The sequence below is a fragment of the Parasteatoda tepidariorum genome, chromosome 5 (assembly GCF_982258835.1).
Source record: "Parasteatoda tepidariorum strain Cologne lab strain chromosome 5, Ptep-v5.0, whole genome shotgun sequence".
Lineage (NCBI taxonomy): Eukaryota > Metazoa > Arthropoda > Arachnida > Araneae > Theridiidae > Parasteatoda > Parasteatoda tepidariorum.
The window spans coordinates 77134560-77160507 of NC_141759.1; the positions used below are offsets into that span (position 1 = coordinate 77134560).

Consider the following 25948-nt stretch of genomic DNA (forward strand, 5'->3'; position numbering starts at 1 on the left):
GATGCAGGCGTTAAATCGATATGTCGCGATATATCGATTTATAGCCCAGTCCTAATCCTAACATCAACGGCGAATCACCATAGAGTTTTCGAAGTCCACGACAGACAGCACATCCCGATCAAAATCGAACGATTTCGAGGAGGTCGAGGACCAATATACTGATACAACTGCCAAAATTATGGACATACGCAAGCAATGCACCTGCAAGGTGTGTAAAATGCTCTGAAAATCACAGGTCTCATGAATGCAACAAAGACAGAACACCTCCAAAATGCTATAATTGTTACAAAAACCACACAACCAACTATACTGGGTGCGATACCTGACCCAGCAGAAGGAGCCCTCGAGCAACATCAAATTCGAAGCCTAAACTTGCTCATAGATTAGCGTCATTAACCCTTTCGCGCCGACTGTCACATATACGTGACAGCAAAAACCGTATCAATCAGGGTAAGAAGATAAAACTGGTAATCAAAGTATTTCTTTAGCAGTTTATTTGTAGGCGGAGTTATAATTTTTTGATTTATTTAATTCACCATTACTTTGTTCAAAATAAAACTATTTAGTTATACTTTGAATTAACATTGATTATATATATGATTAAACTAACAATAATTAAAATAAGTCTGTCAAATTAGTAACGACTACATTTAAGTTACCGTTTTTTATTTAATTGCAACTTGATTCTGATTTTGTACGAATGCTTTTCTGAATCACCCGTCCCCAAGGGGTTAATCGAAGAATTACAGGAATTGCTCAAAATTGAAGAAGTGCTCCGCCTTCTGCGGGGAATCATCGGGGAAACTTCTCAATCCCAGTGAGTTCTATTTTTATTTTCAAGACTCTCAAGTTAAATTTACTGAACTTTTCTCAGCAGACATTTAGTTAAGTTAAATTAAATAACGTTAAAATTTATTTTCTGGTAATATAGCCAATTTTTGCATATATATTTATCAACTTATGCATGTTAAATTCTTTGCAAATTCTATTATTGCATCTAATGAGCAATATTTCTCTGATACGATATATTTACTGCATTTTCTCCAAATATGTTATTTTATCATGTATCAAGATATGATTTGTCTATATTCATCAATTATGTCTTTCATTTTTCAAAAATCAATTATTGTACATATCAAATCATGTTTTATCTTTATTTTTAATTCAAGTCTAGAATCAATATTTTTAATGTTATGTAAAAACGCCAATTTGTCATATTGAAAATTTCATTGTTTTATTATTTCACAAGCAAATTGTTTCATTATTTCACAAGCTTGATTTTTTTTTATGGCTACCACAATGTCTGCCAAAGCAATGTATTTTACCTTATTGTATGTAATTTAATGATGAATGGGATAGGGGTAGCTTCGCGGCCCAGGTGCTCAGTTTATTTAAATAAATAAAGAAGGAAAGTATTTAAGTCATGCTAAACCCATTAAGCAGACGAAAGCAAAAATAGTCAAAAGAAAGCAAAAATAGTCAAAAGAAAGCAAAAATAGTCAAATATTTACAAATTTTACTTTTAGTTATTTACCGTTTTTTGGCATGACCGGATCAGTTGGCATCTCTGAATATAGCCTTTTTCCATGGAACAAAAGCGCAGTATATCAAAATTGTCCACCAAATGAAAAGACAATGTTCTAAAGTGTTTTTTTTTTTTAAATAAAAAATAGATATTTTTTGGCCGGTTTTTTTCAAAAATTTTGTGCGCTCCGAGGGGCTAAGCTACCGCTTTTTATTTTTTTTTTTCAGTTTTATTCTGGTTCCGTACGAATACATGTATGACTCGCCCTCCCGAAAAGGTTAAGACCACCAAACAAAATAGATAATAATAGTGTTGCCAACAGATAGAAAAATACCCGAGTTTGTTACCACAATAGTTTTAAACAATATTTACAGTTGGCAATATTTACAATAAAGCAAATTAGTTTTAAACAAAAAAAAAAATTTTTTTTTTTGCCTTTTAGCTGTTACCAGGGAATTTACACGCGCGTAAGCCTAAATTATTTCTACTTAGGTTAATTTTGCGCTCTCTATTCAATATGATAAAAGCTATGATGAAATAATTGTGCTACCGTAAACCGCGGCGAGTCTACCCATCCAGGGGCCAGTCTACCCATTTTAGTTTTATTTAATTTTCACTATTTTAAATTGCAAATAAAAAATTTTTTACCGACGGAAGACTTAGTTCAGACTCTAAGGAAGATGGCGCTGTAGTAGTTTGATCCGTTTTTATTTATTTGGTGTCTTTTAAACCGACCTGTTCAAACGTCTTTTGAGAGATTTGTATTGAAAATCAGCAAACTTTTAGTTAGTGCTCCGTAAGTATATTATTATTATTACTATTTTCCCTTTGGTTAAGTGATAAACTTATCTAAGACTAAGATTACATTAATTTTATATGTAAAAAGAAACAAAAAGAATGTAAGTTTTGCTGCTGTAAACAAAAAGCCAGAATTCGCGGGGCGAGTCTACCCATTCGTATTTAGTTTTAATAAAGCATAATAATATAATTTAGAACTTTGTTTATATTAAAATTAAGCCATTTTAAATGAATTTGAGTATATTATTTTAATGCTGCATTGATAAATTTATCATTAATAAGAAAATTTATAGGTTAAATATAAATGTAAATATAAAATATGTTTATTTTACCTATTTTTTCAATTTTTATATTACAAAATTTACTTTCTTTATTTAATGCAAGTTAAATAAATTATTATTTATTATTACAGATGGTTCGAAATTATGTTCATACGAAATTTTTCATGATTCCCAATGTTTGAATTTCGATTTTGTTAATAATCTTTCATTATTATTATTTATTAATTATTTAATTGTAAATTTATATTAATTTTAATTTATTTTTATCAACAATAATCAGAACAAAAATGTTATTTTATAATGTTAATGATTATAAAAACAAAACTGTGATCAAAATGTGATAATCGATCAAATACTCAATTTGTGTTATTTTATGAATTAAAAAATGGAATATATAATAAATTTATGAATTTTACTTCATAAATATCCTATATAGTAACTAAAATAACAATTTAATAGTAAAATTCGATTATTTGCAGTGTTAACATTCATTTTAGTAGAATGGGTAGACTCGCCCCATACGAGAGATTTGTCAGAAGTTCTATAAAAATATACAGTAACAGCGAAAATTGTTAATATTTTCTAAAATCGATTTCACAGCTTTAAAGAGGGATAAATAGCGATTCCGAAGCACCTATTAAAAGCCTTTTTTCTTTAATATTTACAAAAGTTTGACCACTTGAAAGTTGACAAACTGAAAAAATGGGTAGACTCGCCCCGGTTTACGGTACCAGTTTTTCATTTTTTAATAATTCCACCTATTGGGGAGCAACTGTGCTAAGATTAATTTCTGTTTTCGAAAGCAAATTTCTTTCAAGTAGATGAAAGTTCAAATATCAAGTTTTGTTTTTTAATTCATACAATTTAAATGAATAAAAAATTTTTTTTTTCTTGGGAATAGAATGCTATATTTATTGCAAGCAAAATTGTGTCGTTTATTTGAATTGAAACAGCCAGATACGAAAGTAAAAAAATATTTTTTCTTTGGCTATTATTTGAGGGAAAAAAAATCTTACTACTACTTTTTATTTATATTATGAATCTTGGGACATATTTACTTTTTATTAGTTTAGATTAAAATAGGCTTACACTAGAATTTTTCTTGCATACATACTTTCTTGGGAAAACAATTTTTAGTGGTAGTTGCACAGAAATTAAATTATCAGCATTTGTTTTACTTTCGTAACATTTTTTTGAAATTTCCAAGGCCAGCGGCAACGCAGTATTTACTTCACTGTACGATACAAGTTTACGCAACTAAATTTTGAAAATATCCACGCTTTAAAGCAATCACATATACTAAAATTATTTTCCTTTTGTTTGAAGTGATGCAAAACCTCTAATTGTTTTGATAAGACTGAAGTGAAAATGAAATTTTCGATAGTCTTATAAAAAGTTTGTTGCTATGCTATAATGTTTTCAGATTGTGGGCACCTCGGTTAAGACATGCCAACTTTTCACACTTTTTGGTAAAATTTCTTCTAGTGGTAGCTGAATCTGGTTTTTAATGAATTATTCTTTGCTTTACAAATTTGAATTAAAAAAGTTTTCCACACCCTACTGCATTTAAAATATTCGAAAGTTTATGTAAAATGCCACTTTGTTCTAGCTTTCTTGTGGTAAGGCTTTAAACCCTTTGCATTCGAAGCTCTTTCATCAGTTAAAGAAATGGACGCCACCACTTATGTTTTGAAAGATTTTTTTCACAAACTTACGTTATAGTACCCGGAGATCACTGAATTAAGTGGTAACTAAACATTAACGTGAAAAAAATGTCATATTTAGAGTGGTGGGTAATTTACAGGCGACAGTGGTGACTGACAGTCACCTCTCGAGTGCAAAGGGTTAATTGTCTACGATGCAAAGGGTTAATTGTCTACTGCATATTTTTTGGGGTGCTACTGCCTGCTTACCTTAATGCTCAACCAAAACAGTGTTAAAATTCCAGATGAATGGGATAGGGATCGCTTCGCGACCCAGGTGCCCAATTGAATTCAAAACACTAGGACTAGGTTGTTGGGGTGTTCAAATTTGTGAAATTGCTCAGATTTGCGGGTCTAAAGAGGTGAAGGTAGCACGATTCTCAAGTAATGCTTTAACTGAATCTTTTTCTACAAATGCCAAAAATTGGGTTTATTCCATTTATTATGCCAAATGTTCATATGTCCTTGTAGGCTTCTCAATTGTCAGGTGCTTACGAAATTTGGATTTAGGGATTATTTTTGTTCTCTAAATCGAATTTGTAATAGAAAAATTTATATGTTTCTTCAGAAAAAGTGTCAATCAAAATCAAATCAAACTCAAACTCAAATCAAACTCAAAAAGTCAAAATCAAACTATGCATATTCCGCCGTTAACAGGTAATTGTAACAGTTAATTGTGGTTACAATTATCTGTTATATAAAATTCAAGAAATTTCTTTGAGATAATGCTATAACACTTTACAAAGTGAAATTCCGACCAACCGCTCAAAAGTTATATGGTTGACCAGTATTTTTTTGTTTGTCTTTGCTGTTTGTACTCTAATACAATGAGGATTTTTGCAGTGTGGTTTCTACTTTACTATTTTTGAGGTCAATATTTGTATCTTTTACTTGCAATTTCGGAGGTCGGTGAGTTGAGTTGAACATATGTTGGAGCTTCTCAGTATAATAAAGTATTTCGAAAAATTCTCCTAATTGTACAATGCGCAAAATATAAAATGATCTCATTTTGATGTGCTAAGATTCTCTAGGCTATATTTAAGTATGCTAGATTATCTAGGCAAGATTAAGTTTGCTAAATAATTTGCTAAATACTATATTTCTTTTGAATGCTAAATACTATATTTTATTTGCATGTAAATACTATATTTTAAGTAACGAAATCAAACCCAAAAACGTGATATTTCTGAAAAAAAAAATTATTTTTCATTCATAACAAATTCCGAATAACATAAATCCGCTTAATTATGCAATAATATTTTGAGGAGTGGGTGATTATTATTATTATTATTTTAAATTATGCTAACCTTAAAGTTATTTCACTACTTATTTAATTAATGTAAACGCAAAAACTGCAGTTAAACTGGATAACTTTCTTTTGATTTAATTTTTGTTTTTATTTATTTGCGAGAGTTTTCTTTTTAATTTGAATCTTGACAATTTGAACATTTAAAAGCTTACATATGTTATTTGAATTTCATTTTCTCTCAGGTCAAAATGTGTTTACTCTGGGATTTTTTTTTTTTTTTTTGGTTTTCTGTCACGTGAGATCATTTAACGGATCATAGATACCTTGGTATAGCCAATTTTAAATTTGCAATCGGTTTCATTCGCCAAAATAAAGTTTTTTTTAACTAGACATTTTCAGACAATTTTTTTGTCAAAATGAATGCTGCACAAAAAAAAGAAAAAAAAATACCGACCACCCTGAGTAACTTTTGGTCTAATGATAGAATTTTCACGTTCTAGGACTCATACTTAATGGTTCAAAGAAGTAACCTGAAACATGCTAATTAATTAGTGCAGACAATAATTTAAGTTACGAAATCAGACACGAAAAAGAATTTTAACTACACGACTTTTTTAAAATTCGATTTACCAGGAACTATTCTTCCGATTTCGCTCAAATTTTGTATTTTTCCATGAAAAAGGGCACACTTTAAAATTATCTAAAAAATTGTATACCGTTAAATTCAAATTTTTTTCAACTATTAATAAAGGAAATAATACAAAAATAGTAACTATTTACTAAAATTAATGCTTTACATGGAATTTTTGTTGATAAACGACTTTTACAATTGTGCTCAAAAATGCTTCAATTTTCCTGAAAAACATCTCGTGATATGGCGAAATATGCAAAAAGTAAAATTAACACTACGTTGTCCAAACATTAGATCGGTCTCTTGACCAGACATATTTTCCAGATTACGGCTACCCCTATATTTTGGGGTCAGAAGTTCAAATCCGTAGGAAAGAAAAGGTATGTTTATTCAGAGAAAGTACAGTTTTGTGTCCGATTTCCTAACTTAAAATATCGTTTGCTCCTATTAATTAGCATATTTAAGATCATATCCTCGAACCATTAAGTTTGATTCCTAGAACATGAAGATCATTAGATCAAAAGTTATTCAGTGTGGTCCGTTTTTTTGACACTCTGTACAAGTTTGAAAACGTTATATATCATATAAATATATCACATAAATGTTGTCACAAACTTATAGAAGAATTAAGGTAAATCATTGGAATTAAAATTGCAAAGGAATCCAAGCCCGGAAATGTGCTTCTTCGCGTGCTTCTGAACAGACCATAATAGGAAAGCGTCTATAGACATGTTCGAAGACATTTTAGGGCACGGCTTCCCATGCGATTTTAATCCTGATGATGTGTTTTAACTTCTCTAAAAGTTTGTTGCAACATTTACGCGACTTCTTGTTAAATATCAGGGGTTTCCAACTTACATGAGGCCGGGGGTCGCAATTAAAACCACCAGTCAAATGGCGGACCGCAACTTCATCAAAATTTTATATAGGATTCATTTTATGCTTGAAGGAACATTAAATATTACTATTAGACTTTTATCAAGTTGTACAAAACAAAAATATTGAATTATAAATTAAAATAAGTAGATTTTTACCTGAGAAATAAGTTTTTTTGCACCGTTGGTATGTTAAATTTCACAGAAACGAAGAGTATAGGTTTTATTTAACGGAAGAAAAGTATTTTAATCGAATATAGATTTTTTTTTTTACGAAAATTGTCCTCAAAAAAAGGACAAATAATATATTTTAGTTGGCGGGCCACAAAAATAGGCTTCGCTGGCCGCCAGTTGTTAACCACTGTTATATATAACGTTTTTAAACTTGAACATTTCTACAAAAACTATCACTTAAAAAATTCTGCATCTTCAGGAGTTAAACTAATTTCAGATTAAGAATCCCCGCTCCCGAATTAAACAAGATTAAGTATTTGTAAAAATGTAACTAACTATTTGTTCCTCAGTGTAATTTGAACGTTTTTATTTTGGATATAAATAAAACAGCTTATTTTACTTTTAACACTAATTGAATTCTATTTCCATTTTGGCCTATAGATTTGTTATCATTTCCAGTTATTTCAACAGTAAATTTTCATTAAAATTATATATATATATATTAAAATTTCTCTTACCTTACATAGTAGTAGTTAAAAACAAACCATGTCAAATGAGTCTAAGTACTGTTCGAAGTGGCAAATACAAATGATAAGAGTTTCAATTTTACATTATAAAAGAGGACAGAGATTATTTAAAATAAAAAGAAACACTACGTATCTTATCTCGGTTCAGATAATGAAATTCATAAAATGTTACAGAATTTATCAAATTTATGCATCTAAGACTTTAAATTTTGACTCTAATTTTAAAATCTAGTATTTTCTTCTTGTTAAATATATATCTTAAAACAGGTGAGTGAATGTTTATCCGAAGTTAATGCTGTAAAATAGTTTAACACCTTTGAGACTTGCAAATACGAGTAAGGTAATTTGAGATGACTGATAAATTCTTATCTCTGCATTCTGATATCGATTCAGGTATGGAAACAGTGAAAAATTTATTGCATAGTATGTGATTTAAATGATGCTTATTTTAACTTTTTGACTCGATTACAAATCAAATAGTTTAAATAGTAATTATAAATTGATTTCGGAAAAAAACCAGATTTGACGTTTTCATGGAAGCTTATCGAAAAAGTATTATAATTTTGAAATTAAAGACATAGACATGCTAATGGCAACCATCTTGAAATAGTTAATATAATGACAGCGAGTGGAAAATGTTTTTTTAAAATCTAAGACTTCAAAGGACGACGCTACATTATGCTTATGTTTAAAAACACAATTGTTATGAATCACCCCAATGTTTGATCAAAAAATTAACATGGTGTAAGTGATAGTCTCCTTCTCAAAAATTTTCTCGGCAAATAGACGAACAATTAAAAAACTAAATGAAAAACTGAAACTGGTTCAACTTAATTATTTGTGTCGGTATTGATTTCATTGCATTAACCAATACCATTTGTTGAGTATTTATTTTTTTAACTTCGTACGAGTGTTTAGCCAGTAAAATAAATTATGGTAAATACAAATACTTTGCATAAGATATAATGTTCATAGCAAAATAATTTAACTACCAATACCTAATGTTTTTTTTTAAGAAATAACTTTATAAAAAATAAGGTTACAAATGTTGTTATGAACTTCCAATATTTTTTGGTTGAGAAAGAAGGGAAGATCACTACTATATTCTGTGATGAAATAGAATTTAAGTCGTATAATTGCTACCACTTAAATTTGTTTTGTTTTTTAATGTTTCTTTCTTCTGTAATAAAGGCGCTGGGAGTGGTGAAAATCTCGGCATTAGAACAATTTGCACACTAGAATAAGTATTTGATTTAAAATAAAAACAAGAAATAAGCGATATTTAAAATCACATCGCTAAAAGCAAGAAAATTATGTACAAGATAATATACAAGAGTAATATAATGGTGATAAGTCGAATCAAATGTATACAATATGATGATGAATGACTGAAGTTTTCACATCATGATAAACGAAATAAAATATATTTATCAATTTAGACTCAGTTTTGAATTTTTCACATAACGATAAACGAAATAAATAGTTTGATCAGTTTAGAATTTTTCGCATAACAATAAAGTAAAGAAAATTATTTTTAAAAGTTATGAATTAACTTTAAAGTTTTCACGCCACGATAAACAAAATAAAAATATTTTAATCTCTAAAGAATCAGTTTTCAATTTTTTCCACCACGATAAAAGAAATAAAATTATTTTCATCAGTTAAGAATCAGTTTTGAAGTTTTCACATCACGATAAACGAAATAAAATATTTTTATCAGTTTTGAAGTTTTCACACCACTATTAGCTAAATAAAAATGTTTCATTAAGCTAAGAATGCTTAAAAATATATATAATTTTAAAAATTTAGATGCCACTTTAACCCCTTCCTTCTCTCTTCCGTGAAAATGACGGGGTGAGGTTTCGCCCTCTATTTCTCGCTCCCGTGATAGTGACAGGCTGGAGTGTTCAGTAGTAACACGCCAATAAGAATAAAACTAATTCATTTCTTTTGCCCGGGAAGCATTTTATTTCTCATTTTACGCAACAGATGGCAGTACTAGGATATTTTTAAGGTAATTGTAGATAGTTTATTTTAGATTAGATATCAGCACTAATCAAATCCGTAATACAAATACAAAAGCTAAAAAATAGGCACTTTTATGACCGTTTTCTTGAAAATTAACCGATCGTTAAGGGGTTAATACAATTTTCAGACCATTCTTGAAACTTGCCATATCAGATCTGAAGAGTTTAATACGATAGTTCATCGGTATCTATTTTCTTAAACATGCTTTTTGCACTATGATTATTTTCTGAAATAAGCTTTATAAGCTATGCCCAAAAAAAAGCCCTCAGCTCCAATTTATAAGATAGTTTTATGAAAAAGTTCACAAATATTTATACACTTTATAATAAAGAAAAAAATAAATGAGAAACATCAGATAGTCTATTTGAGAGATTCCTAATTTGTTTTGGCTGTGGAATCCAAAATGATCAACTCTCTTTTGGACCCGAGACTTAATTTATTCATCAAGTCTCGGAGTTCCATCCCCGGGACTTAATGAATAAATTTCATTAGCAATTGTGATCTTACTAATTAACGAAAGACTATTATTTATTATGAAAATATTAAATGATCTAAATTTTATTTGTTATTCCCAAAAGCTTTAGTGAATGAATGACATTTTCTCGTATCATCATATCGTTTATCATATCAAATCATTATATCAATACTAGTCTTGAAATTAGGTTTCATGTCAGACTATTTAATTCACAGGCCTAGAGAGGCATTTATAGTCTTTTTATGTTTTTTTATAGCATTCATAAACTAAAAAAATTAATAAACTGAAATATCATTTCTACTAAAATGAAAACAATGAGAATAATTCTTCATTGTTGAATTTGCTTATTTTTACTCGTATTCGAAGCGAAGTGCTGAGATAATTTTTCCCAAATGCATACATTTTTTTCATAATTCATTTATTGTATTGTTATAAGAAAAAACAATGTCATGAAATTTATTTCTTCACAAACATTTCAATTGAACAGTTTCATACAAAGTACGCAATCATTAAATAAATAATAAATCACTAATTGGATATAATTTTAATTACTGGTTTCAAAAATCGTGACCGGTTAAAAAAATTTTACTTTTCAGAACCCATGTGACCTTTTTATAGGAACATTTGGGTTTCGAAGAACATCATTCAGAAATAGCTGATCTAGTTTCTCCAAAAACAAGATAAATACGAAATATTATTTTTTACAAATTTTCCTTTTCAAGATGAGTTGTATATTAGTGACAGTGACATTAGGCAGTATTTTTCTTGGCTGCGGTAATAAGGGTTAAAGCATATACTTTGTTAAACACTAAACATTTTATTTTTGAACAGAAAGAAGAACAAGTGGCAAGTAGGTAGATAATAATAATAAGATAACAATAAGCAGGTAAATAATTAATAAACAATCGATTATTTTTGCTAACTACAGTACAACGTTAAATAATATTGCTTGCAATTGAGAATTAAATAGAAAGCTGAGTCGACGGCGCGAGTAAGTGACATTTTTAGAGCATTTAAAGAAAGATATAAACTGAACAAGAGAAAAAAAAATAAATTGGTTGAATCACTGAAGGTTTTCTATTTGTAACAGATTCGTTTTTACTTCCCAATTTTAATTCCAACATAAATAAACATTGGTTTTGTGTGCGTGATTGCATAAGTTTATTTTTAAATTAGGTTGTAATTTAAATATGGCACAGATGCATTAGCCCACCTTCTATTAATTCTATAGCAAAATAGTTTGGACACCATATTTTCTTCTCACTCCACTTTGAAAAAGCACTTAAACGTTTCATCTATTCAACTAGGCACTCCAATTATTATTCCACATTGACAGTTGAAAAGAAAAGTCTTTCTTAAAAATCATAAAAATTACCAGTTTGAATTCTAATATCACCTCACTAGTAAAAACATTATATATTTTGAATTGGAGCTTCAACTTTGCGAACCATTTATACATGCATGATAAGAATATTGCATGCATGATAAGAATCATTATGTAAATATGTTTAACAAACATATTTAGACAAAAATTTACTTTTATTTCATTATTTTACTTTTTAGTAGTAAAAAGTCCCTATTTAAAGCTAATATGGTTTATTTGACGGTTTATTACACAATTATTTTTAGGTAAAAATATCAAATTTATTTATTTTCCGGTTCCCATTGCTTCGGAGGCACTGATAATGTAACATAAAGTATGTATATTGTTATATATAGAATACAATTTACCAACATTAGCGTTTGGGAAAGATTAAACTGTTAACAATTTTTTAAAGTAATTTGAAAAATAAGTTTCTAATTTCAGTACAAGTTCAATGCATTCAATAATTTTTTATACCCATAATTCACACCAACTTGCAGTATTGTGTGGTGTAACTCATTTCTTGCATTTAAAACTGCTAATTTATCTTCTCGACTAAGATACTTGAATTTGGATATTATTTTGCCGTCGCCAATCAAGGCACCAATGTAAAATTCCTCAATTAGTTGAAAAAAATCAGAAATGCTGTCTACCGTTGAGTAATCTTTTGGAGATTTACCATCTTTATTTCGTATGTTATAGATGGCACCGTATTTGAGCAAAGTCTTGACAGTTTCAACATCTGCAGCTGCATGTAATGCAGAATTTCCACTATTTCTTGTTCGAGCATTTATAAAAGCAGTTAATTGTTTAAAGTTAGTTTCTTTAACATGCTTGAGAAGTAACTCGATAATTTCAGTATGACCTTTGGACGCTGCTATATGTAGTGCCGTATTTCCTGTATTGGTTAAAACCATAACATTGAATCCAATCGGCAATGCATACTTTACTAAAGACGTATGTCCTTCCCTTGCAGCAAAATGAAGAAATGTTGTGCCTTCAGAATCAAAAGTTTCAAATTGATACATATTTTGCATAGGTGATGCGCTTGGTTTCGGAGCTTTATACTTTGAGGTTAGCAAATTGAATAAATCTACCCCATCTTTCATTTTTTCTAAGTCTTGCTCCATTTTTAAAACCTTTGAATCATTTTCACCTGAGACAGCTTTTCGTTTCGCAACATATCTTTTAAGTATTTTATAACCCTCACTAAATCTACCACTTTTGATTGACACTATAGCTAATTTCTTCTCAGCCATTAACGCAATCTGATGATTTGGACCTACAACATTTTCCTGAATATTTAAAAAATCTTGCAAGTCATTGAGAGCTTTATCAGATGAACTTTGATAATATAACAAACACTTTATATTAAAAAGTGACATTAAAGTGTCTGGATGAGAAGGTCCTAGCTCTCTTTTTTTGTATTCGTAAACACACTTACAGCAAGATAGAGCCTCGCCGTACTTACCCAAATTTGTTAAAATATCTGCTCGAGATTGTAAAGCGTGTATAGTTAGAGGGTTTTCTGAACCAAACATTTCCTGAAATTTTTTCAACATAATACTGTTTTGATTCAGTGCATCATCATACTGTTCAAGTTCATTTAAAACTTCTGGCATACTACACAATGTGATCAAAGTCTCAAAGTGATCTAATCCTAATAAAATGCTTTGTTGTAAGTAAACATCTTCTAAAATTTCTATTGCTTCTTCATTTCTATCTAATCTATGGAGAATAGAACCAATATAAAATCGTGTTTTTTGAGTGCGAATGTTACCTAGTCCAAATATCTTTATCTTCCTCTGAAGCATTTCCTGAAAAATATCAAGTGCTTCTTGATATTTCTCCTGTTTATACAATATTATTGCTGAATTTTCCTTGGTTTCTAATGAATCAGGATTATCTGAAACATGAGTTGGAGAAATTTTCTGCAGCGATTTTGTTTGCTTGCTTATATGATCATAAAAATTTTCTTTAATAAATAAATGATTATAAATTTGATTGTAGGTCTCAGAATAAAGGAAAAATAGTTGCTGGAGATGTTTTATTTCAGGAAAATCATTGTCAATAGCACAAGACAGTAAAGTCTTTCCTCTTTTATTTTTTGTACACATAATCGATTTTAATACATCGGAATACATTATTTTTGCAAGGGTATTTAAAATCTCAATGTTAGCATTTTGCACAGATTTAAAAGCGCTATCGATTAGTTTTAATAGATCGCTGACACTTTCGCTTGATGATAGATCAAGAGGAGTTTTCTTATCAGTTGTTATTGCATCATATATAGCACCATTTTCTAATAGAATTATTACTACCTCAATTCTGCCATAGACTGAAGCATAATGAAGAGGTGTAGCATTCTTTTCACCCAATATATTAGGGTTTGCGTTGTTTTTTACCAAAATTTGAATAATTTCAGCATGACCTTTCCTTGCAGCATAATGCAAAACCGTATTATCTGTTGAATCCTTAGCATTGATGCACGCACCCTCATCAACAAGTGATATGACTTTTGAAATATTATTGCATATAACTGAATGAAAAAGTTCTTTTGTCATCAGAAAGATTCCTTTAATGTCTTTATTTTCAATCTGATACAATCTAATGCAGTCATAAAAAGCACCATAGTTAAGCAATACTTTGATTACTTCCTCATGGTCAAACTTTATTGCAAAATGAATTGGTCGGAATCCATCGTCACATTCATCATTGACATCAATTCCTTTTTCAATTAGATATTTAACAACTTCTATATGGCCTTCAGCGGATGCGTAATGAAGAAGACTCATATTTGCACATCCACGGTCTGTTAACAGTTTTTCATCGCATTGAATAAAGTATTTAACAATGTGCAAATGTCCCATTTGAGCTGCTGTGTGTATGGGTTTTGAGCCGAAACTTCCAATTACATTTAAATCGGCACCTCCATTTATGAGAAATTTTACTATGTCCAGGTGTCCACATTCAGCAGCTAAATTTAACAAAGTAGAGTCGCCATGGATTTTTTCATTTATGTCCATAATTTTTTTCTGAAAAAATATTTGCGCAGATTCCAAATGACCCAGAAATACAGCCAAATCAACCGGTCTCTGATTTTCGGAATTCAGTTTATTAAAATCTGCTCCTCTTGCCAACAATAATTTAATGATGTCGAAATGTCCACAAAACACTGCTAGATGCAAAGGGCAAAAATTTAGTTTAAAAACGAAGTTTACATCAGCTCCATGATTTAATAAAATGCTTACAATGTCATCGTAACCCCTGTGAATGGCAAAGTATAAGATTTCATTTAAATCATCAGACGTCAAAAGTTTCTTTTTATCTAGAACAAAAGATACCACTCGTTTTAGACCTTTAGTCACGGCGAACCAAAGAAGCGTTTCAGTTTTATCTTCAAATTGTTTCAGGATATCGGTTGATTTGTTTTCAAGAAGAATTATACACATATCCTGACTTCCACGCATAAGAGCTTTATGAAGTGGATCTCCATCATTCACATCAGCTCCATATTTGATTAACAGTCGAGTTGATTCGGTATAATTGTTGGTTGCAGCTAAGCATAGAGCTGTTTCGTTTTTAAACGTCTTGGAATCCAAACAACATTTTTTACTAGCTAACAGTATATTTAAGACTTTCAGATGATTATGTCTGACAGCATGATGTAAGGGTGTATATCCTAGTTTGTCGTAAGTATTAATGTCAAATAATTTAGGGATTAAATATTGAACGATGTCATCATAGCCTGAGATGCAAGCTAAGTGCAAAGGAGTTCTGCCAAAGATATTTTCCCTTTCAATACTAATTCCTCTTTCTACCAGCTTTTTAAAAATGTCAAACCTACTCGGATTAGAAATTAAGTTATTGTAGGTCTCTGTAAAATATTCTTCACCCATAGAGTCCCAAAGTAGAAAATTTAAAGTGCACATATGCAATAAAGTTTGTCCTTTATAATCAACTGAATGAATATTCACCTGTTCGGATAACAATTTATCTGCTATTTCAAAATAACCAAGTTTGATCGAAAGGCTCAAAGGAGTAAGATTGAATTTATCTACTGAATTAATGTCGGCTCCACATTCGATCAATCTCAGCGAAATATCAATCGAACCATTTTTTATGCTTTGATGAAGAGGAGTACAGCCATCAGGATCCCTTATGTTAATAGACATCCCATTTTCAATCAAAATATTTATGAGTTCTAAGTTATTATGAGGGATTGCATATTCAAATACTGGAAAACCCCGTTTTTCAAGATCCTCAATACTTGCGCCGTGTTCAATAAAAGATTTCAATACATTTAAATGTCCATTCATAATGGCACGCTGCAAAGGTGAAAGTTTTTCTTTGTTAAAAGCATTGAAATCTGCGCCATGTTTCAGCAAAATTTCAGCAGTCGATGACTGTCCATTAAAAGCAGCAAAATGAAGTGGAATGTTGTCAGCTGAATCCTTAGCATTTACGATTGCCCCATTAGAAATCAATAATGAGACTATTTCTACATGTCCAGCGTAAGCAGATTTATGCAATGGTGTGACCCGTGTATCAGATACAGAATTAACATCTGCTCCTTTACTGAGTAAATATTCCACCATGCTCTTGTGCCCCACGTCAGCAGCAACATGTAATAAAGTCTTTCCTGTTGCATGTCGGATTGAATTTATATCCTGAACATTCTGAAGTAATAAGTCAGCGGTTTTTGCTTTATCATTAATTACAGCTTTGTACAGTGGCGTCTCATGAAACTGACCAACGTTGATTATAGCTTTGTGATGAAGTAAAATTTCAACGACATCAAAAAACCCATTTTCTGCTGCAATATGAAGAGCTGTTTGATTATATTTAAATTTTTCATCAACTGATATTTCCAAATCTTCTATAATATAAGAAACTGCTTCCTTACATCCTGATGCAGTTGCTATGTGAAGGATATTTATATCATTATCATCTTTGGTCTTTGGATTTAATCCGCGATCAATTAAGAACTTTATAATATTAATGTTAGAAGATTTTGAAGCAAAATGTAAAGCTGTTTTCTTGTCAGGTTCCCTTCCGCAAATATCTGCTCCTTCTTTCATCCAATGTTTCACATCAGCTAAGGAGCCGTTAGACAAAGCACAAAACAGACTTTCTTGATTTTCAACAATAGATTTTGCATTCGATAGATTTTTTATGCGCTTTATTGTAAAGTTTCCTTTTCGATAGATATCATGCTTGATAATCTTCAAAGCAAATAAAAATAATGACTGAGTGGAATCCATTAAAACGTCCACAACAGCATTTCCATGAGCTAGATAATTCCTTAGATATTTGCCAACTAATAGAGGACCCTCTTCGTTAGATAGCTGAGTCGTAATCAAAAAAAGATTGGAATGCTCTAAGCTAGACAAAATTGATAATGTAAGCATTTCAATTTCCACTTGCATTTTGAAATCTTTTTTATAGATGAAAAAGGATTCTGCATTAAATTCAGATAAATTATGTTCACGTATTATTTTTCTCAAAGATGTAATATCATCTGACAAGATATCTCGATAAGACGTTGTTGTTGATTTTTTTATTTTTCTGATATTATCAATAGTTATTTTTTTAGTCTTCGTGAAATTCTTCTTAAGTTCCTGAAGGTGTTTAATTTCATCTCCTTGACATTCAGTTATGTAAAATATTTTCAAAACTACAGAATAAATATTTGACATATCTTGCTCATCTTCATTATACAAAATATGTTTGAAAATTTCATTAGTTAAATATCCTATTCTTCTTAAGCTTTCTGGAACCATTACAGAGTTTATACCATTTAGCATGTGCTTGATTTTCTTCTTTTTCTCAGAAATAGTGTAACTATTCAATATACTGTCAGGGATCGATGCACTATATAGCGTGTTGAGATAGAATTCCAACTCAAGTTTGGACTTATTTAGAAAACTCTTTTCAAAATTAATTATATTTGCCATTTCTGAAAATATACTCTCTTCAAAATGTGTTTTCACTTTTATAATTTCACTTAAGTCAGCAATAAATTTTTCCAATACAGTAATTACTGTATTGTCGTTACCTGGTAAAATATCTGCTATATCATTCTCAAAATATACAAGTCGAATCATACGAGAAATGTCTTTATATTCACCAATGTCTTTGCAATTGCAAATTCGCTCCAACAAAGTTCTGAAAGTTTGAAACTTTATTTTCTGGAGCACTGAAGTTACAGCATAACTTAAACTTTTCACATCCTTTTGAACAAATGTGTAAAACTCAGGGCCGTAACGTTCTTCAATATCTTTACAAGTTGATAAAGGAAAACCATGCGAAAAAGAGTCCCTCAAAAATTTTAGAACAGTAATTGTTTTGTTTGGTATGAACATCATCAAAAAATCGTTTGTGGCTTGAGAGAGTTTAGGCGATTCAAGTGTATTTTTAAAATTCTCTCCCAAAACTTGCAATGCTCTAATGATGACAGTTTTTCCACTATTTTCAAGACTGTTCACTTCAGTCACTACGTCAACATATTTCTTAATAATATTGAGAGATTCATAATCACGAATTATCTCATAATTTTCGAAAAATTCTTCAAAATGCGGATATTTAGAAATTATGCTGCTTACTACATTATTCCGTTTTAATTTTTCAGGAAGCTTACTTAATACATCTTTGCCAATTTTATTAATTTCTGTGGTTTCATTGGCCAGACACTCACAAAAATTACTAAGATATTTCACAAAGTCATTCTCTGTTACAAAGCAATTGATGTAACTTCCTTGATTATTCAGATACCGGATAAAGGAGATTACGTGAAATTCCATTTCTTCCCAAGGAATTCTGTCATATGTAGATTTTAGCCATTTTTTTAAAGTCATTATATTTAGCGCAATCTGCTTCGCTAAAAACATCGGCATGTTCTTAGATTCTCTCGTTTTGTACACTGTTTGAAATAAATCACTGTACTCCAAAATAACTGACAAACTTTCTTGGATATCGTCATGAGAATAATCAGTTGAGTCTGTTGGAATAACTTGCTCAAAATAGTTATCAAGCAAAAAACTATGTATATATATCTTCATTTCGGTTGAAACATCAACATTTTTTAACATTAACTCATTTAAGATTTTTGACAGGAGAAAACACAGTTCTTCAGCATGTGATGAAAAATAATCCAATGGCCACTTCTTCATTAAAGCTTCAAGAAGTTTCGTGTTTCCTGAGCGCGCAGCATAATAAAAGGCATTGTGATTTTCTTCATCATTATCGTCAGGCAAAGGAAAAGGTCCATCAACTTTAGTGGAGAGATCACTGATAATCGAAGAATCATCACGGAATATTTGGTTCAAGATTTCTAATCGATTGTGTTTACAAGCCACTATAACAACATTAGTCAATTTAAAGGGATTATCATCAAAATGAAAGCAAGAAATTAAATTGGGGAAAATGTTTACATCACTCAGTAATGCCAAAATACTGGATAACTCTTTAAAACTAACTTCATCATTGATTTCAATCGAAATTTCTATTGCTATTAAAATATTTCTGTAAATATGTCTTTGATTTATTCCATCATAAAGTAGAAATTGGTCGACTGCTGCATTTTCTGATTTCATCAGAAACTTTAATAACTTTTGCACTTCAAAATCGATCTTCAGATTTTTTTCACCCATCATAACTAGAAGCAACCTATCAAAGAAGAAAGACGATTTACTTAGAAATAATTTTGAAGTTCCCATATAAATATATCATTTATCAGAAAATTTCGAAAATAATAAAAAGGTAAAGTTTTTTAAATAAGTAAGGATTATTGGAATTTATTGGAATTTTCCTTCGCAATTAATATGCAGAAAATTTTGTTTCTTGAAATCAACTTTCGTTTGGTCTTCTTCAAGATTTCTTCAAAAAAAATGCTTTTGCATAATATTTCAAAATGAAAATAAGGTTGCAAATGAATTCATATTGGCAAAAAATTTTTCCCAGATTTTAAAAGCATTAACCTTTTTTTACGTGTATTCCTTGTACTAAAATCAATTAATTGTTAAAATTTTTTCGATCATACTGCGTACTGCTTTAGAAAAATGCATACGTTCACTTCAGGTTAAAAATAAACTCCACTCCTGTTGCTATGCATTAAAAAAACGTTGAGTTTAAGTTTTTTTCAACAACAAACATGTCAAACTAGTGAGCTGCGCCCCCTGCTCGCTAACGATTGCCAACCCCCGAAAATTGCTACGCAATCTTATATGATTTGCTTCGCAAACCAAGCTCGCTTCGCTCGCTACTAACATAGATACATTGCAAGTGCACAAAATTCTAAGAATTCAAAACAATCATTCAAATCCATTTAACAACTTTTTTTTTAAATTACATCTTTTTAGTAAATACTAAGTCATTAAAATAAATTTGAATTCAAATAAAGACTTATTGACTGAGACTCATTTTTTCAATGAACAACTAATAACAATAATAAAACAAATAAAATCGCGATATAAATCAAAAATCGTCAAATAAATTCGTAATTCGCGATCGCAACGCTCGAGTACGCCATCTAGCAGGAGCCTGTAAATATCAGACATTAATTTATCACGTTTTCATTTAGTTCCATCAAAATCCTTGGCCATGACGGACGCCATTTTCTTAGCAGCAAATAAAAATAAAAATTTCCCTAAGGAAAAGCTGAAGTACTTGAAAAACTAACCAGAACATGCCAAACATTGAAGCAGAACAAACACGCCAAGCATTTGAAGAACAATTTCTCCATAATTTTTACCTTTCTATTACCAACAACATAACTTACAATTTGATGATCACTTGCTGTTACAGATGTGTATATTACGGTAAAATAATTTTTTCTGTCTTCAATTCATTACAAATTAAAATGAAGTCAACATTGCTTTCGTCATTCCAATAAAGAAATGTGAATTCAGAACGTCAAGAACTGCAATAGTTATAGAATATTCTTCTTTGTTATAGAACAGTATATATTTCTGTATCTATATAATTTGGAAAACAACAATAAAGAATCAACCAAATTACTTGAAATAGTGTCATTTGTGCTGATGATTAATACATTTTTTATCGTTTTCTTGGTAAGTATTTCTTAGTTTTGAAAGAATAGATAATTTCAACTAGAATTCAGCTGCTCTGTTTTTAAGCTACATATTCAAATTCATATCGAGATATTACAATTATAAAATTTTGAGGTGTAGTACGATATCTAAAAGTAATAAAGGGATAATCTATGTTCATATTATTTGAAAATAAAACTTTCAAACGAAGAACATTTCATTTGGAACTCTGCGGATTTATAAAGAAGGTAAGTGTTATGATTTTTATAATAAAAAATTAGCTTGTAAATATTTTTTTCTTACTTGATCATAGTTCTCTACAGAATGGTTTTTTACGTCTGATTAAGAATAATAAGAAAGGAAACAGTATGAAAGTTTTTACTTCAATGTAAAGAATTCTTAAAATTGTTTTTTATCCAAAGAATTCTTTATTTTCCGTTTTATAGTTTATTATTTTTGGATAAAAATAGTTGTCAAAATACTTTTTTTGAAAACATAAATGGTATAACATTATGTGTTTATGTATACTTCTTGCATATTCTAATATTTCAAGTAATATGATTCAGAAAAGTATGAATAAAAATTCGGTACTTATGTATTAACGCACAGCAGCTACAGATTTGGCGGTTTTTAAGTGCCGCCTATCTACACCTAAAATTTTTGTGTCAAATCATAAAATGAAACACTTTATTTAAAATCAAAGTAGTTTATCGGATTTCGGTGGACAATGGGCAAAATATTTCGCTCCTGAAAAAATAAAATTGCATCTTGTTCTATTTTTGGCAAATCCCAAAGACGCATTTTCGTAGCACTAAAAAATGGTAACAAAAATCGAAGAGCAAATCATTTTGGAATTCTTCAGTCTTATAAAGCAGGTAAGTGTTAATTTTTATAAAATAAAAAATTTTACTTTTAAGTAGTTTTTTTCTTATTTGATGATAGTTTTCGATAGAATGGTTTTCTGCGTCCGATTACGAATCAAAAAAGAAAAAACTTGAAAGTTGTTTATTTTAATGTAAGGAATTTTTAGAATTGGTTTTTTCTTTCTTGCTTTGTATCGAAAGCATTCTTTATTTTACGTTTTTTAGTTTCTAAATAATGATTTTTATTGAAACTTGAAATTTTGTGATAAAAATTGTTGTCAAAAAGCTTTTTTTACTAAATTAAATTTCATAAAATTATGAGGCTTATGTATACTTTTTGCTTATGTTAATGTTTGAAGTAATATGATTCTTAAAACTATGGAATGTAAAGTTTAAATAGGCCTTTCATGTTATATCATTAAATTTAGTAAAACTATTTCTCGGGCATTAGGTTTTAACTCTAATAAGAATATACATATTTTTTTCCGTTTATGTGCAAATATTTTTCCGATGTGTTTTGGATATTCCTTCTCTAAAAAAAGAGATACCATTTTGTTTTCGTTTGCATAAGAAAGGATATTAAAATTTTTCTTTTTTAAATATAATTAGCCACGATATTTTTGGAACGTTGCAAAGCTACAAGCTACATTAAAGACATCTCTAGAGTAAATGAATGACTGTTCATATAGAAATCGCAGGTATTAGTCTCATACAACAACGCCCCCTATAGTTCGTTGCGATCGCGAATATATAAATTCGTTAACAAAAGCGCTTTCGACAAAATATTAAAATAGAGATCTATCGACAAAGACTACTCACTTCTGCCTAGCTTAATGGTATGAGATTGCCGCAGCTGAATTGTTAATTCAGTTTCCGTTTTTAAAAGCGCTATATGTTGAGCCACGTCAAGTTAGATTTGCCATGTGACATTTTCACTGGCAATCATTGGTCGATTTTCCAGCGTTGCCATTCGGGGAGTTGTAATGAGGCTTTTTTGTCGCCGTGTAAGAGAAATATATATATAGATATTTAATCTCATATATATCTGAAATATAATGATATAATAGATAAACTAGCAGCACTGCTGCCTCTCAGTCAAGTGAGAAAGTTTTGACTGTACTCAACAACTCAACTCTACTGGCATTTCTTGAAGCCAATCACCAGTGCATCTATGGTATAGAAGTGAAGGTCCAGGTACTGCCTTAAAGTTTGAGGGGCACAGGAAAGACCTAATTGTTATAACACATTTTACTTCCGGTCTTTTAAGGACCATCAGATTCTCGTGAGGCAACAGGACGTTTGAGATTTATACGAAGAGCAATACGAATGAAGCTACTTCTCAACACCTGCTAAGCTTTGTTCGGGATGTCCTTTTAAAGTAACCTGATGTAGTTCTGGGAGTGATGAGGACAAATAAACCCATGGATCTAATCTGGTTCAGATTAGTAGGATTAGAGAGAAGGGAAGAAGAGGTCTTAAATAATCATACAAGTGCATCTATGGCATAGAAACTATTCAGTGAAACAATGTGTTTCAGAAATATTGCTATTAAGTGTTTGTTAATATCAAAGTGTCATTGATGTCGTCATTTGTTCTTATGTTATTTTATGCCAAAGTTTTTTCTTCGAGTCTCTTGACCCTTCAAAATTTATGGGACAAATAATTTTCTCGAACTTTCCAAGTAAACTGTTGGCTAATTGACTAAATTGATCCCATTTAAACATTAGTCAACACATTACAGTCTTTTCAAACTTACCCACTTCTGTTTCAAAAGTTGGCACCACTTGACATTAGAGATGTCCAATATTTTCTGGAACAGGTATTTGGAACCTGTTATTTAATCATACCTGTTATAAAAATAACAGGTTACTTCCAAAGGCCTGTTCCAAAATACTAGGCAAAAATTTTAATTCAATTATCTTGGCAAAAATTTATTTTTCTACTTTTTTAAAAAAATGGTAAACTGTTTTTTGGCAATCTTTGCACAGTTTACAATGAGAAAAAAAAATCACGTTTTATTTATTATTACAGGGCCGTAGCCAGACATTGCGAGAGTCTATACAAGTTTTGTATTTCTAGTATTATAATTTTTTTAGAGCTGTTTTAAATTTAATAATTTAACGAGTATAGATCGCCATATCTCAAGAAATTTTAAAGCTAGTTGGAAATATTGATCACACAATTAAAAAATATATTTATCCAAAGAAAATTGAATGTAAAAATTAATTTTAAATAATTATCTATTATTGTTTGTTATTTAAAATTAGAAGAAAACTAAAATTTAAGCTATGTAAATTTTACATCATTTTTGTGCAATTTTAAAATGCAAAATTTGAACATTATTGATCAAGTCGTTTCTAAGTTAAAAAATTTCAAAAAGACATGACTTCATTCGAATTTTGCATTGTGTCATTTAAAATTACGTAGTTTAAAATGATACATGAGTTAATGTGCCTTGGTATTCAAAATTGTGTCAACCATTATTAAACAAATTAGTATAAATTAAGTAATAATTTCAAAAATACATTGTATTTCTCTTAGTTAAACAAATCTTATAACAATGAATAAAAATTTTTAATTCGTTTAAAATTTTTTATTTTATTTTTTTATTTATTATTATCATTATTATTATTATTTTTTTTTTTTTGCATGGAATATGTAAAAAGTAAAATTAACAAGCCTAAATAGAATTAAAAGGAAAAACAAATAACCCAAATTCAACGAACAAAAGATCGGTTTAGTCAAAGAATTTGACTTATTATAGATAGCATTTAAAACGTGAAAATCCGATCAATAGAACAAAATGTTTTCAACAGTCTTTTTTTCCCCCTCCCTGTAAGTGTAAGCATGATATTTCTAAACTTAAAAGCAATTTATAGACTTTAAAAACTGTTTACTTGCAGCAGCAAGAATTAAAAACTTCTCGAGTGAATAGCATACGTTGTAGTTCACTTATGTCGCACAAGAGCTGCACAATGGGCTATTGGCGACGGTTTGTGAAGCATCCCTGAGGATGATCCGAAGACATGCCATCACAATTTTGATCCTTTGTAGAGGGGATGGCATCCCCGCTTCGGTAGCCCGACGACCTGCACGCGAATTGGAGCACTTTACGGTAAAACAGTTTAACGAGGACCCGAACCGCACACCCTCGGTCCCTACGCAGACTGATCCAAGTGGTCACCCACCCGCACTCTGACGGCAGCCAGTGATGCTTGACTTCGGAGATCTGATGGGAACCGTGTAGCAGAATTTAACGATCAGTCCACTGCGGGACGTGAGTAGCATACGATAAGTTTTGTTACGTATATGTGAAATTATGGTGAATCTCAATATCTGTGTTTTCATAGTCTAAAAAATATAAGAGCTGTAATAGAAGTCATAAATTTTAGTTCCAATAAAACTAGATGTCGTTCTATAAACTTAAATATTAATTCCAATCATAAATTAATAATAGTACTTAAATTTCGTTTCGCTAAAATTATTTTGCGCCCGAAGTAAATCATTAAATGCCTTTTTTTTTTTAATTTCACTCCTAAGGAAATTATTATTCTGCAATTATATTGTTAAAATACGTTTAGGGTGTCTTAAATTTCTTAGTAAAAAAATAGAGTTTCTATGGTTTAAATTTAAAAAAAATTTAAATTATTGCTAGTCCACTGCTCGCCCCCCCCCCGCTTGTGGTTCTACTTCTGTGTCTTAACAACCTATTAATAATAAAACTACCACCTAATATTTTAAATATGCTATATCGGAACAGCCTGTTATTTTTATCACAGGCTAGTATTTTGGAACAGGGAATATTTTGGAACAGCTAGTATCTGGAACAGGGGCAAATATTGGAACAGGCGCAAATATTGGAACAGGCGCTAGTATTGGAACTGGGAATATTTTGAAACAGGCAATATTTTTTCACAGCTAGTATTGGAACAGGGAATATTTTGGAACAGCTAGTATCTGGAACAGGCGCAAATATTGGAACAGGCGCTAGTATTGGAACTGGGAATATTTTGTCACAGGCTAGTATTGGAACAGGGAATATTTTGGAACAGCTAGTATTTTGTCACAGCCTTTCCTAGTATTTTGCAGTTTAAGCTAATTTGCAGCAATGCTGGGCACGGTGACCTGTCTTCCATGCTCTTTGGATTTTCGGGCATATGATAAGCAATAAATATTTTTACTTTTTATTTCAATATAAAAAGGGGTTGTTAAAATTATTAAAACTATATTTAATATGTTCTAGACATCTTAGTATGTTTAGTATGTTCTATTCAAGCCATATTTAAACACTATATTTTCTTTATATGCATGCAAGCTATATTAACAAAGGAAGCCTACAGTTAGCGATTAAGGACTCAAAAACTAATTACATAGCTATTATTTTTTTAGGAACCTATTTAGGAAGT

At 30.2% G+C, this 25948-nt stretch overlaps 1 protein-coding gene across 1 annotated transcript in view; it reads right to left on the bottom strand.

Annotated features, from left to right (window-relative positions):
- Positions 1–25948, bottom strand: part of LOC107444287 (uncharacterized) — an 80251-nt gene that overhangs the window by 17026 nt on the left and 37277 nt on the right. Inside the window, exon 2 of the mRNA XM_071185479.2 lies at positions 12073–19297. Coding sequence (XP_071041580.2) covers positions 12073–19284 — 7212 coding nt within the window. The 5' untranslated portion in view covers positions 19285–19297. The remainder of the gene's footprint in view (positions 1–12072; positions 19298–25948) is intronic.